At 43.5% G+C, this 14,972-nt stretch overlaps 1 protein-coding gene across 1 annotated transcript in view; it reads right to left on the reverse strand.

The window, feature by feature from the left end:
• The window catches only part of Nfkb1 (nuclear factor kappa B subunit 1), a 117,119-nt gene that overhangs the window by 70,589 nt on the left and 31,558 nt on the right, over positions 1-14,972 (reverse strand). Inside the window, exons 5-6 of the mRNA XM_076575033.1 lie at positions 14,151-14,188; positions 11,664-11,762 (exon numbers count right to left, since the gene is read on the reverse strand). Of these exons, the coding sequence (XP_076431148.1) occupies positions 11,664-11,762; positions 14,151-14,188 (137 nt within the window). The remainder of the gene's footprint in view (positions 1-11,663; positions 11,763-14,150; positions 14,189-14,972) is intronic.

Genomic DNA, 14,972 nt, shown 5'->3' on the forward strand with positions numbered 1-14,972 from the left:
GGGATGTGTGGGAGTGCACTCCAGAAGTTCATCACAGCCTTCTCTCCAGGGAAGAAAGGAATCGTGGACAGAAGAGGAATTTACTCTTCACTTCTATGTCTTTGTGTTTCTTGAAATTTTATTAATGCAAGTGATATCTGTAGATAAATAATATTTTGGTTTATTTTTAAACAAAAGTTTCACACTAGGAGTGACATGGAGCAGCCGTTCTCAAAGGAAGAACCACCCAGATTACACAGCTTTAGGAATGAAAGAGTTGAGACATTTTAGGCTGATCGTAAGAGGGAAGAATCAACTGACACTTGTGACTGCGGGTCCTCTGCATTTGACTAGTACATAGAGCTCTGCTTGGTGAGCCGCCCACTCAATTCATGCCACGCTGGTTGTCAGTGGCTAACGTCACTTTCAGAATCAGGGGCAGGGGTGGGAATGGCTGTCTGCCACCCAGGCCCACGGCTACCTTCAGGGGCAGAGGGTGGAACTACTCAGCAACAGAGGCCTAGGAACGGCCCAGAGGGGACCGCAAGCGCTGATGTCAGCTTCTGGAAAACTCATGCTGCTCACGGTGAGCCCGAGCTGCCGACAGCCTTTAGACGACTGCTGAGAGAGGCAGAAAAGCCAGATGGAAGCTTTTCTACAGGTCTGGTAGAATTTGGTGCTTACCAATTTTTCCCTTAGAATTTTGAGTTTTTAAAATAAATAAATGTCCATTTTGCTTAAACCTTTTTAGTTTTTGTTTTTTTAGAAACTGAGGCAGAAAAGCCGATTTCAGCCTGGAAAAGGTTGGTGCTATGCCTAAGTGTCTAGCCAGGACTGGGATGTGACTGTCCTGGCTGCTAGTCAAGTCGGGTTGGAGAAGCAGAAGAGAAGTAGGCTGGTGAGGAGCGAGCAGGAATGGCAGGTGGAGACCCGGTGGACACGTGTGCAGCCAGCGTCTCCTTTAGCTCCACCGTGGGAGGATCAGTGCTCCCTCAGATGATTCTCTCAGCTTCTGCACACTGACGGACCACTTGTTCACAGACGAGTAACCGCTGACTACCTTCTATGCCTGGGTATCATTCCAGCTGCTGTTAATACAGTACACACAAACTTCTGCTCTTGTGGAAATAACAGGCATCTTCGTGGCTTTTTATTCAGCCTACACACATGCCCCAAACGAACATTTCATGCTACAGATGTGCCAGGGACAGTGCTAGGCTGTTTTAAAAACAGGTTCGCTCTTCAATAACAACACTCAATTCCTGCAAAGTAGTTGTCTCTGTTTTCAACTCGTAAACAGAGCGAAGTTTGAAGAGCTTTGGCAACTTGCTGAAGATCGCACCACCTGCAAGCAGCACAATCGGGAAGGAGATCTAGGCTGTGCTTTCCAACACAGTGTCCCTCCCACTAACCCACGGCTCTCTAACTCTCACAAGACCAGCTGCCCACAATAGCACATACCGACTCACTCATATCCTGCAAATCTTTGGTAACTGTGTTGTGCAACATATGGGTACAGAACCTATTTCCTATGGGAAGAAAATTATCACCTTCTCTTGATCTCACTATTGTTCACGGGGTTAATATCTAAGATGTGATTTTGTAAATTATCATTTTTAATGAAATCTTGAAGTAGTATGTTGGAAATGGGTTGAGTAGTTCACAGAGTTGATGGTTAAATTCACAAATTTATTTTATTTTGTATTTTTTTGCAAGCCAGTTGACTTCACACTAGTACCTTGGAATTTCCTGTGGGAAGGAAACTGGCAGATGTTACAGTTAAGAGCACTACATCTAAGAGACCGCTGTCAAACATTCACTACCATATCCTCCATCTACCCAATAAAGAACTACCTTAGGAATTTCTCTTTCTAGAATACAACACTCAAAACACCAGTACACTGGCAAATCCCTCAGACTTGAAAGATTTTCTACCACTACCTAACTATATGACAACATTGCACATGGATGCATGTAAGTTGCTTTCTGAGTGTTGCATGGAATGACATGGCCTTAACCACATACTCTCGGGAACACTGCTTAACCAGTGGGCATGGTGCTCACAGTGGGTGAGTAGAAGAGCGCCTCCCAGAAGTCATACCCGCTCAGCAGCTCAGAACATGACGTCATCTACATATAGTCTTTCTACAGACGCAATAGTCAGAAGAGGTCCTGTTACACAATGTGGCAGTCCCTAACCACACTGGCTGGTGTCATTACAAGAGAAAGGAGGGGGAGATTCAGCTACAGAGTCAGGAAGAAGAGCCATGTGAAGAGAGAAGCAGAAATCAGAGCCGGGGCTGCAAGCTGGGACATGCTGAGGACTGCCAGCAACCACCCGGAGCTTGAAACAGGCAAGGACTGATTCTTCCCTGAAGCCTCCGGAGGGGGCACGACCCACTGGCAACTTCACTGTGGACACTGGAGTCTCCAGAACCTTTGGAGAATAAACTTCTGTTGTTGAAAATGACCCAGATTACAGTTATTTGTAATGGCAACCCTAGGAAATGAATATAACACTGTGCACATTAGATGCATAGGACCTGCCAGGATACAGTGAAGGGACCTAACCAAACTAAAAATTCTTTCTGCCTCTTGTTTTCTGTGAGCTTCCTACAACATCCTGTGTTGCCTCTAAATACAAGCTTTTGGTATAGTATTCAATTTCATGAAACTTTAAACAAAAAGCGGAAGGAATTGTGTTTTAGTGCTGACTGTGTACCAGGCATAGAACAACTGAATTCACCTACATATTCTATGAATTTGGCTCTCTATGCCAATTTCACAGGTGAAGAAGTTGAGGTTTAGCCATACTTCACCACACCACTAATAAATGCAAATCTAGGAAGCGACATTACACCCAGTGCTGGAGGTGACTTCACAGCTGCTGCTTAAATTTCTGACTATGCTGTCCACAAGCAGAGGACTGCATGCCAGCCTGGGATCCATACACGGAGAGGCACACATGTACAGCCATGTTAACTCCTCCCAGGACTTCAGACAGACACCTGCTGCTCCTCACCCTCCAGTTCACCCTTTCTTCCGCTCTCCATGCCTCTCTGTTCCACTCTGAGGAAACTCATTATCCACTTTGCCATCTGACAATTATTTTTCTGATGTCTGGACCATTTCAATGATATATGATTTGAAAAAAACGTGTACTTGGCCTTAATTCTTCCTGGCCTGTTTTCAATCCCCAAATCTTCTCTAGTACAAGCAAACTTATTTTGTACTTAATGTATCAAACAACTGATAACTCAGGTATCTGAAGATTCTGGAAATTTATTCCCGCTTTTCACTGGTCTGCTGACGATAATAGTGACTTGCTTGCGTATGTGTTTTATTTGTGGTCAGAAGTTCATATGTGAACAGATTATATTTTGTTTCTTCCTGCCAGGAATGGAGGGTTTCCCTGGGCCTGGACTCACTCTATTCATTTCTAGAGCTGGCGTTTCTAGAGTCTGCAGGGTGTATAGACTTGAGCTCTGTGTTTGTAAGAGCCAGGCCTGATTCTCTGGAGAGATATCACAGCTTTTGACTCCTCAGGGTCCAGGCTGGAACCTGCCCTTTCACTATGGCTCTGAAGGTCACCCACTAACAGACACTGCAGCCCTGCAAGAGTCCTGACTTTAGTGGAGGACTCAGTTTCTGGACCTCAGACAGGAAAGACCCAGACCTTATCTTTTATTTCTGTGAGGCAGCTAGAAACCACGCCCCTGAATTACTCAGGTCGGAATTAGGTCTAGGGCAGGATGACCCCAGCACGCATGAAAATCTACCGTGCTTTTGAAATTCCCCCATTGTTTTAATGGCATTTGAGTCCTCTCTGTCTGTCTGTCTGTCTCTCTGTGTATGTGCCCGTGTGTGCTTTAAAAACAGTATACAAAGGCATATGTTTCATTATGACATATTCATACATACATCTTGTTGATCTTTCTCCCCGACCTCTTCCTCCCTCAAGTAACTTACATTTTCATACTTTTTTAGAAGTTTATTTACACATTATAGAGAAGGTTCGCTGTGTCTTTGGCACAGGGGCTATATTTTCTATAGCAGGTGCGTTTCTCAGTGTTTTACACTGAAGGATTACCTGCTCCACGGACAAGCCTTTGAAACGGAACAAAGCCACCACTTGAAATAAGTTTGGAGGAAAGTTGTCTGTGGAGTAGAGCTTGGGAACCATTCTGGCTTGTCTCCCATGGGGCTTGTGAGGAGATCAGTTTATGTAGTTCTGTGTCTTTATGTCTCTTGCCTGCAGCTAAAACATACTGTAGCTGCTAAGCGAGTCTGACTCACAGTGTTTTCCTTTCAGTCCAAAGTCCAGCTACTCTAGGAGTCCGGGCTCAAGCAATTTCGTTTAATTCACGAGCAAACAAAGCTAAAGTGTACACACTTGCTCCAGTCTCGGCTGCACACAGGCTAATATCTGAACTATTAGAAAGGAATACTTTAGATTATTTGTCCTTTTTAAAATTACATTTATTTATTTAGTGTTGGCTTGGGGGGGGAGTGCATGCTGTACATGTGGAGATCTGAGGACAACTCTCAGAGTCCATTTTTTTCCTTCACCACATGGATCAGAAGCTCAAACTCAGGTTGCTAGTCTCAGTGGCACATGCCTTTACCTGCTGAGCCATCTCACAGGTCTTGCAAGCCTACTGGCTTAATACTAGATCCTCGGCAGTTTTTCAGGTCACACAGATTCTCAATAAATATAAAGATACAATGATATAATATTCTATTCCTTGAGTACTCTCTGTCTGTCTGTCTGTCTGTGTATGTGCCTGTGTGTGCTTTAAAAACAGTATACAAAGGCATATGTTTCATTATGACATATTCATACATACATCTTGTTGATCTTGATACTTGATGATACTTGACTTCTTTTCAACCTTGCTAGCACATAGTATCATTATAAAATAATAGACATCCTCAGGAAATGACCACAGAAACCTGGTCCACTAGATGACATGCTGTGCTTCATATATGTGAAGTGGGCCCTAAACATCACTGTAGTTGGACATTTTTGAATAATTCTTATGCATACCTATGATTCAGAACTACAGCTCTAAGGGACACTGTACGTAGAGAGAAGTACTTAGTATCATAATTAATAATATTCCATGTGCTTGAGAGTGTGGGTTCTAACCATCTGTGTGGTAGATTCAAATTATATCTGAGTGATTTCTGAGCTCTTAATAATGAACCACTGAAAATTCCCATTGTTTTATAATGAATCATTTACGTGCATGATGTATACAGAAGTACTATCTTTAGTAATTGTTATTGAGAAATAAACAGTAACAAAACATTTACATCCGAGGAAATGATAGTTTTTATCGTTTGTACAAAGCTAGTTAGGCGGATGGCAGCCCTAGTTTGGTGATGTATTTAATAAGAGACTTCTTACTTAAAAAGCATGGGATCTCACATCACACTGCTTACACTAGAACCCTGGGCCTCACTCCTGGGAGGCAGCGGGACCCGGGCAGAGCAGCTCAGCTTTTTTCTGCACTTCCATTTCCTCATGACCAAAGGAGAAGGGTAAATGAGCATGGCCAGCTATCCTTACGTCCCTCTGTTCCGCACACTGAGGCCAAAGGTGTCAGTGAAACTCTGCACGTATCCTCCATCCCACCTCCGTTAGACCTCAAGAAAGTGAACACCATTTGGAAGACTGACCTAGAGTCCACTCAGGAGGAAGGAGGGTGACTGGGGGAGAGCCAGCAGCAGCACCCCTGGACCTGCCAAAGCCTGAGGAGTCCTTGATTACAGAGAAGGTGCCTGGAGACAATTGAGGACCATATGTGGCTTCCTGATTGAATGGTGGATGCATTAATCCTCTTCAAACAGAGACCACTTCGACCAGAGATGACCATACAAACAACCATCCTAAGAACCCGTGTACATGCAGAAAAACAGGGGAGGGGAAGAGGAAGGCCAGGAGAGGCAGGCCACCATGCCAGGCCCAGAAATTCAGACAACCTGCAAATCCGGTAAGCCTGACTCTCCTAATTCTCAGGATTATTTTTCACTGCTCTGATTTATGTCAAAAGTTTCCTTCAATGAGTAGCTTTCTCCAACTTCTAATGGTAACACTGATTTAAAGGGCTATTTTTAAAATCCCCTAAGTCAGTATTTTATTCTGGGAGCCAAATACAAAACTTCTAGGCTACTTAGAAGAAAGATCATGTAGATGGTTACATAGAGAACATCACCTGTGTAGTGCAGGGCCTGCCACAGTGCTGAGTGAATATTAGTGGAATAATTTTCTTTCCTTTTTTGGTTTTCATCACGACTGGCTTCATATTTAATCAGTATCAAAGAGGGGTGGGGGTGGGGGGAGAGGGCAGGGAGGAGGGGGCAGGAAGACAGGGAGAGAGAGACAGACAGACAGACGGAGACAAATGACTAACTGAGACTTCCCCTTTTCTGGCTGTTGGCACTAAATCTCACATCTTTTCCATTGACTGGAAAGCTGAAGGGCAACTACCTTAAATTACGTGTTGAGAAACATGAAGTACTTCAATTTACCTAAAATGGGTAAAAATGTAAATATAAAGTTTAGAAATGAAAAGAGAAAAAAGGAAAATATTCAAGGCAACTGCACACCTGCAATTCCTCAATACCCTGGAGGCAGAGATAGGGTGGTGAGTTCAAGGCCAGCCTACACTACACGATGAGACCCCATCCAAAACAGAGAAAGAAAAATTGTAGAGATCAGTTTAATGAGCTGCTGTCAAAAAGCCAATACCCTTCAGCATTATTTTTATACATGTTCAAGATTTTAAAAATCCACATGAATATACATAAAATTCTATGTGTAAACTAACAAGTCCCAACCCTTTCTGAAACCATGAAAGGATCCATGGACCTTGAGTTATAAAGCCCTTGTTTCAATAAGCTTGTGTGTGTATGTGTGTGCATCTGCGTGCATGTGTGTTACAAAGCACAGGGTGTGTATCTGTAGAAAATGTGGCTATTTTCTTTTATTTGAGCACAGCAAACATCTTAGGAGTGACAAAGGACATCCTAATAAATGCTGTGAACAGGTTCTGAATGCACGCCCAATCGGTTATGGTGATCTTTCCCCCTGGCATGTTAGGTAACTGTATCAGGCTAAATTATTCAAAATTAGTATTCCAACTAGATCTTTAGGATGGCAAGCCTCCGGATTCAGACATGTCCGTGCAAAGAAAAGAGAGCTTATGCAAAGATATTTGATATCCTCAAGCACACAGCAGATCAGCCAGGCTTTATTAACTTTGACAGAAAGTTAACATTAAGGATTTTTAAGTGAGAGGTACTTAAGAGTGCAGACTTTACAGCAGGTGAGAGGAAGGGGCCAGGAGCCGTTAGCCCGAACATTCCAGTACACCCTTTCAGTGCACATAAAACCCCAGGAGGAGGGCAGCGGAGCAGCGGCCCACAAAGCTGATCGCACAGTCACACTGGCACCACTGTGGTCCAAGCTCCTGGAGTTTGACGATCACAAATAAATCGTATTTTAGAAACGAAAGATACCGATGTCCATGTGCAATCTGCACAGGGTGCCCAGTGCGGAAGGACTCATAGCGATTGCCGACCGGCTGCAGAAGCATTCCTAAAGCCACATGCAGCTTCTCCTCTTGGCCTCGCTCCACCTGCTCGAGGAAGGCCCTTTGATTTAAAATTTTTCTGCACCACTTTCGGGAAAAGGATGGCAGCGAGCCTTCCCTGACACTCCTTGCTGAGTCAAGAACAGGCAAGGACAGGCTTGGTCCAGAGGAGGCTCTCTGCTGTCTCCCTGATGAAATCAGAACCCAGCAAACACCCAAGGGAGAGCTTTAGGACAGACAATGGATTACTCAGTTTTTAAAAAGCGGAAAGCTTCCTTAAATTCTGTGTATTTAGTTTCCCGAGGTTTCCCCTTGAATAAGACTTTTTTGCTTTAAGGGTCGGCGTAAATTCTTGTAATGTGATTGAAGACATTTTTGTTCAGACAGTAAAAGGGAACAGACAGTATCAAAGCGATCATGGGTTAATCTTCAGGCAGGTCAGTTTTAACCCTTTTTTGGTTTGAAAAGGAGGAGCCATCATGTATAATAAAATCTTCGGGTTAAAGCGAGTAAAAGTGAAAGTGATTTTAGTTATGAATGCATGCTTATGTGGTAAAATATAAAAACCTCTCAGAGGAAGGACGTTCAGAACAGCGGACGGTAAGAGGGCAAAGTGGTGGCTGGTGGAGGCGCTTCTACCGTGACTACGGTGCAGTTCACAGAGAGGGAGACAGAGACCCAGAGGAAGACATAGACAAACAGCAAGTAGGGAAAATATTACTATCTTTTAAATTGACATTTTGCTATATGGTATTTGTCATATAGAATTTTAAATTTTGTAGGCTTGAAATATTTCGTAATGTGAAATAATTAGTTTAAAAAAAAAAAGAATATTCACCAATCCAGCGCTACCAAAAGGCAGCGGAAAGAATGCTTCAGTTTGAAGAGAACGTTAACTACACCCATGAGGACACAGGAATAAGTAATCCCAGGGCAGTTAATCAAGAGGGGAAACAGAAAGAATGTGGAGTTTTGTGCAGCAAGATTAGAGAGCGCAGCGGCTTCTTTCCTCTCGGATCCGTGAAAGGACCATGCACAGCCACACGGTACAGCGGCCCAAGTTCCAGAGGAGGTGGTACTGCAGATAGGGGGGTATCCAGGCGGAGCTTGCATGCCAGTTATCTGCCATAGTTCTAAGCATGGGAGTACTTCTCACGGGAGATGCTGGGCTTGGGGAGACTCCTAGAGTTGGTGTGAAAGTCAGCTTGGGCCTGATTTGAACAGTCAACAAGAAGACTCCCAAAGAAGACCAAAGTTTACACGCTTGATTTCTGTAGAGCCCAGTCATGACCAGTTCCCAAAGCTCCCAACAGCCCTTAAAACTGCACTGCCATCTTTACAGCACATCAACCACCAGCCTTCCAGGGACAGCAGGGTGGGGGTGCCTGAAGAGGCAGGGCAGGGAAACAGGGCCCGAGTTCAGAGAGACAGAGGATGTGGATGAGGGTGAAGAAAAAGCCGAGCCCGACCACCTTGCCTGTAAGTCTGAACAAATGTACTTCCTACAGGTCACAGACCTTGCTCGTGCAAGGCTACAGAAGTGTTACTTCTCTCAGTAAGTGCATGCGTCCACCTCTGGGGGATGGACTGTGGGGTGGATGTGAGGTAATTTCATGACACCACCTGGAAGCAGCATTCTACAGATGCTCCCATTTTTCATGCACAGTGGACCACAAAGTTCTAGTGCGGTTGAAGACAAGAGTTCATGAATAAACCACAACGTACACTGTTTGTAGAGGGCCCACACAGAAAAACCCTAACATTAGATCTTTAGTTCACCATTTAGTGTTAGTGTTGACAAGTGATTCTCGGGTACCTGCCACAGACACAGACACATAAATGCACACGGTATTTATATACGACACACAGAAAGGTGGGAAGTTCTAGATCTGACAATTCCCGATGCCCTCTGCCCGTTTCTTCTTTGCAGTCCAGAACTTTCATCCGCCCTGCCCTAGTTTACTACAGCCCTCCATGTCTTGTCCCCAAGCTCCTGCCCCTGCCCAAGTCAGCAGTACACACTCTACATGGGAGGGCCAGCGAGCTGCAGGAGAGAGAGGCCCCTGCCCTAATGTGAGCCCCAGTTCCTCGGTGCTAAGTATTACAAGAGGCCATAGATGATACATCATCGATGTTGAAGAAATCATTTGTCTTCTTTGCTGGTGTTCTGTTCTGCCTTCCTCAGCCAGGTTCGAAAGGACTGGAAGCCACTGACTGTCCTGACGGGGAATTTTAGGTGTGCAGTCAGCTAGAGTGGGAAAATGTAGAAAGCATTTTCCCTGCTCAGTGTCTGCACATGACAGACTGGCAAGTGTGCTGGACTGATGGAAGACCTACCCTCAGTGTGGACAGATGTATCCAGTGAGGTAGAAGCCCTGCTAGAATGAAAAGCCAGAGAGAATCCTCTCCTCTCCTCCTCTTCCTCCTCCTTCCTCTGTCCCACTCCTCAGTTTTGGCCCCCTGTGCTCCCAGGTCATCAGAACTCCAGGCTCTCCTGCATTGCCGCTCCCAGATTCTTGGGCCACTGGTCCTAGACTGAGAGTCCCATCAGTCACCTGGTGCTCAGGCTCCTGTGCTTGGAACATCACCAGCATCCTTGGGTACACATTACAGATAGCCCACAGTAGGACTTCTTGTCTTTCATAAGAGGACAGCCGATTCCACCTCCCATCTCTCTATCTACCTTCCTATCAATCAATCATCTATCCACTCATCTCCATTCCACTGGCTCTATTTCTCTGAAAAAACACTGTCTAATATAACTGTGGCCTTCTGCAAACTAAAAACATTGCACTTTTATGTCCAATTACCTTTTCTAAGAAAAATACCTTTCATTCCCCAACTGGAGTCTTAAAATGAAAATGTGACTCATAGAATCCAGGCCAGGAGCTGAGTTTCACTGGAAAGATAAAGGAAGGCATGGCTCTTTTGTTTGAGACAGAGGGAGAGAAACTAGGAAGCCCTGGGCCTAGAAGGAGGGTATGAAAAGGAGGAATAAACTACAAGGCTGGCAAAACCAAAGGTAAATCCCCAGTGTCAGAATACTGAGTTCACAAAACAAGCTGGCAGGAAGACAGAGATCAAAGGATGGCAACTTCTACTGCTGGTAACTGTTAGTCTAAGCTTGAATTACTGAGCAAACAAAAATATTAAATGACCAAATTGCAATTTTTCATTATTTCCCTGAAAAATCATTATCAGTCTCTGAAACATGGCACTGAATTAGGAAAATAAAAAAAAAAAAACAAAACCTCAGAACTAGAGAATGATATTCCCAATTAAAACACTGATGTAAGAAGCTAAAGACAGTGAAATTGTACCCAATCTCATCCCTGTTCCATACTACAGAATTCATTCTGAGTGGCTGCACAGGGTCCTTGTCAGGCTCTCTATGGAGTACCTACGTATATTTCCTCATTTAAATCTAAAACATCTTATGAAGTACATATATATTAGCACTATCTGTGTATTTATTTATACATTTGGACAGTTGGAGAAGCCTCTTTGAAGCCCATTCAGCTCATCACTTTGGGACTGAATTTATGACCTTAAATAACATACTCTGTAGCCTATATAGTCTATCAGCTGCTCTGTCATGAAATCTTTATAAACCCAGTATTTGGAATTTGTCTCAAAGACATTTTTTTGTTTGCTTGGCTTTCTTAGGGATGGGGGTCTCACATAGCCCAGACTGACCTCAAACTTGCTATCTAGCTGAGACTGGCCTGGAATGCCTGATACTCCAGCCCCTACCCTCCAAAGTCCTAGGACTACTGGTATGTACCACGACACCTGGCTCAAAGTTTTACTAAAACATCAGAGAATATACAATTTAAATCTTCAAGATTTTAAAAGACAGCTTTAAGATCAATGGAGAGGTATTAAGTTTTTCTTAGGTGGCATTGGAACCACTTCAATTAAATGGAGATGTTAATGGTGTTTGAAAATTTGTCATTTCCATGAGATGAATTTCTATTTAAAAATTCTAATAACCATGTAAACACTTCTGCTGAGGGCAAAGGAGTATCCTATTCATTCATATTCATTTAAAGCAGTTCCCTGGCTAGTGGTAGACTTCAAACTTACTTTGACCTGAGGGTAGGATTTCTTGTTCTTCTCACTAGAGGCACCAGGGAGTCCACCATGTGATGGGCCTTCACAAACGTAGCGGAATCGAAATCCCCTCTGCAGAGGTGAACACAAGCAGTAATTACAAAAACCAGCAATGACAATGTTACACACAAGGTTCTAAACGCATATAACTATGGAAGACAACTATGGAGACAAGAGTCCTTTCCAGAAGTTACTATGACAATGATGCTGGCCGCTGTCTGCACCCTCGGCACCCCACGGGCTCCTCTGCTGAGGAGGAATGATGAGAAGTTCAGGGCTCTGGACACAATGCCACAGCTTGCCTCAGCTGCAGCCTTCTCACCTCAGATTGCTGCTGCCAAGCTCCCACTTCACCTTTAGTCAGGAACAATTATGCTAATTATTTGAAGGTGTTCCTTTATCTGCTCCGATTAGAACTGAACTGGGGCAGGCCACAGGCGTGTCTTTTCAAATAAAGTGCATCCGTGTTACGGACATGGCCCGTGTGCTACAACACTCTAAACTTGACAGTCTTCTCAGCACTCGGGATCCAGTTTGGACAATAGTTGAAATTAATGAATCCAAAGCTAGACAGCAGCATGTATAAGAGCTAGCTCCTGGCTATTACAAACGGGCTAACCATAAAGATGGAGATCTACTTAACTGAGAAAATCCAAACACCCTTCAGTTTAAAACTCTATTAGGTGGCACACATTTTTAACCCCAGCTCTTGAGAAACAGAGGCATGTGAACGGAGCTTTGTGAGTTTGAGGCCAGCCAAGGCTACACAGTAAGACCCTGCCTCAAAAACAAAACAAGACATAGCACAACATGATTAGACAGTTAACACTGAGAACTATACAATGAAACTAAATAGTCTAAATATTACTAATCTATGCTTTGATTCATTTCCCATTAGACCTAGAAAAAAAAAATCTGTGTCCAAAAGACCCCCAAGAAAAAGAACATTTCTAACTCAAAAAGTCAACACAGCAGTTAGTTCCTCAACTTTAATCACAACATTCCTTTACGGCATTGGAAAAATATGTACACGTACACTTTCATGCCTTATGGAGAGTGATGCCTAATGCTGTAATCAATGATTTAATGGTGATTCAAACTTAGAGCATGTCAAACTATGTATTATTCCTGGTTGCATAAGAGTATCTAAAGTTCTATACAACGGGGCATTTATTCTGAAGATGGAACTTTAAATTGCTCTGTTAGGATGGTAAGATGATTCTGAGGTGGGTGTGGTGACTCACACCTGTAATCTTAGCAGCTGGAAGGTGGAGACAGGGGAATTGCCACCAGTTTGAAGTCAGCAAGGATTACAGAGATTGTTGTCTCAAAAATAAGTCAATTTTTGAAATCAAATAAAAAACTAAAAAATAAGATGTCTTAAATACATAATCTGGATGAATTTCTAATGCTAACATTTTGAAATTAAATGTTTGTTATCTACCCCTATTCATCTCAGGAACTCCATTTACTTAAAATGAGTCATTAACCTCAGAGAGGCCACATCCATGCAGTCAAAAGTCTGACTGAGATACAACCTCCTTACTTCCACAAAAGCTGGACATAAAAAAACAGAGTGGTAAACAGACACAATGTTTTACTCACATTTTATATATTCGCACATAATGAATTAAATTTTAAATTCTGGAACCATATTAGCGGTTCAAATAAATCACAAATGCCTATGACTTTGGGGTTCATGATAACAAACTGCACATTGAAAGTCTTATCATAGTGCTATGCTTAAAAAAATAAGGTTCTGGGGTGGCAAGATTGATCAGCAGGTAAGGTGCCTGCCACTGAGCCTGGCGTGAGTTTGATCTCCAGGACCCACATAATAGGAGGGTACCAACTTCCAAAAGCTGACATCTGACCTGCATTGACATGCTTGTACACACACACACACACACACACACACACACACACACACACACACACACACGCACACGCACACACGATTGGTCCTCTTGTTGCTCCAGAGAGGCTGGGACTAAAGTCAGTGGTCACTGGCACGTGTGGTGGGGATTCTATGGTCCATTCTAATCATCTCCCCCGAATGCTTTCAGTGCCTCGGGCTCCACATTCCACACACAGAAAAGGCTGGAGCTTCTAAAGGCATGAGAAGTATCCTGTGGGCATGGACATGACCAATAGGGAGTAGATATGAACCTCTACATCCACAAAATCACCAGTGCTTTCCCTGGAGGTGGCTGATAAGCTATGCCGAAAGAGATGCAGAATACAAAGGATCTATAACTAACTGAAGTTTCAAGGCCTTTTGAAGAATGCCTAAGGAAAATGTAAAGTAGACACAGGAAGGTATTGCATAACATGGCAGGCTATTGATCATCCCGATAAACCACCTCTGGTATCAGATTAGTTACCATTATTCAATGCCTGAGCCTTAGTATTAGGTGTAGAGCTCTAACATTAACAAACGCCCCACCCCTTCATCCTTACCTGTTTTGGTTGCTCTAATATTTGAAGGTATGGACCATCTGTTAAAAACAAACACAACAAAAGAAAACCAAAAGAAACTGTGAGACTTCTAGAATCTGGTATGAAATACAAAGCAGGTCAAAAGCTGAAATTACGTTTCAAATCAATTTTATAGGTGAGATTCTACAAAGATGTGTTTTCTTTTGAAATATTAAATATATTCTTATTTTTAAAAAATATTTACTCTATTTTTTTTGAATGTGAGTGTTTTGCTTGGTGCCCAAGGAAGCCAGAAGGATGTCTGATGTCCTGGAACTGGAGTTACAGGTTGTTAGCTGCCACGTGGTGCTGGGAACCAAGCTTGGGTCCCCAGGAAGAGCAACGAACATTGTAAATTGGTGACCAATTGCTCCAGCCCCAAAGTTTAGTGTATTTTAACAGTAGTTCTGTAGTTTAAGTGAATAACAATAAGTAAATGGCTTTTCTGTGGCACGGGGTAGGGGTGTGTGCTGATGGTACATGGCTGGACCCAACCAAAGCCTGATGGCTGGCTGGTGGAGATCACAGTGTCAGCAGCCTTCAGCCTCATCTCTCAACACTCATTTCAGAACACCAAGACAGTTAAGGACAGCGAGCACCTCTGAGTGCCGTGGCACTTCAGGCTGCCTCTCATCAGTAGACAACACCTTTCCTTCCTCAGAGCAAACTGCTCAGTATGAACTGAAGAGCTGGAGAGAGCAGTCTACAGGATGGAGTCCAGGATGTCTGGGTCACCTGCCGCTCCTAACGCCACCACCGACTTTCCACTCTTCCCCTTACCTGAACCTGAGACACTCCTCCATT

Source organism: Peromyscus maniculatus, chromosome 6, assembly GCF_049852395.1.
Source record: "Peromyscus maniculatus bairdii isolate BWxNUB_F1_BW_parent chromosome 6, HU_Pman_BW_mat_3.1, whole genome shotgun sequence".
Classification (NCBI taxonomy): Eukaryota; Metazoa; Chordata; class Mammalia; order Rodentia; family Cricetidae; genus Peromyscus; species Peromyscus maniculatus.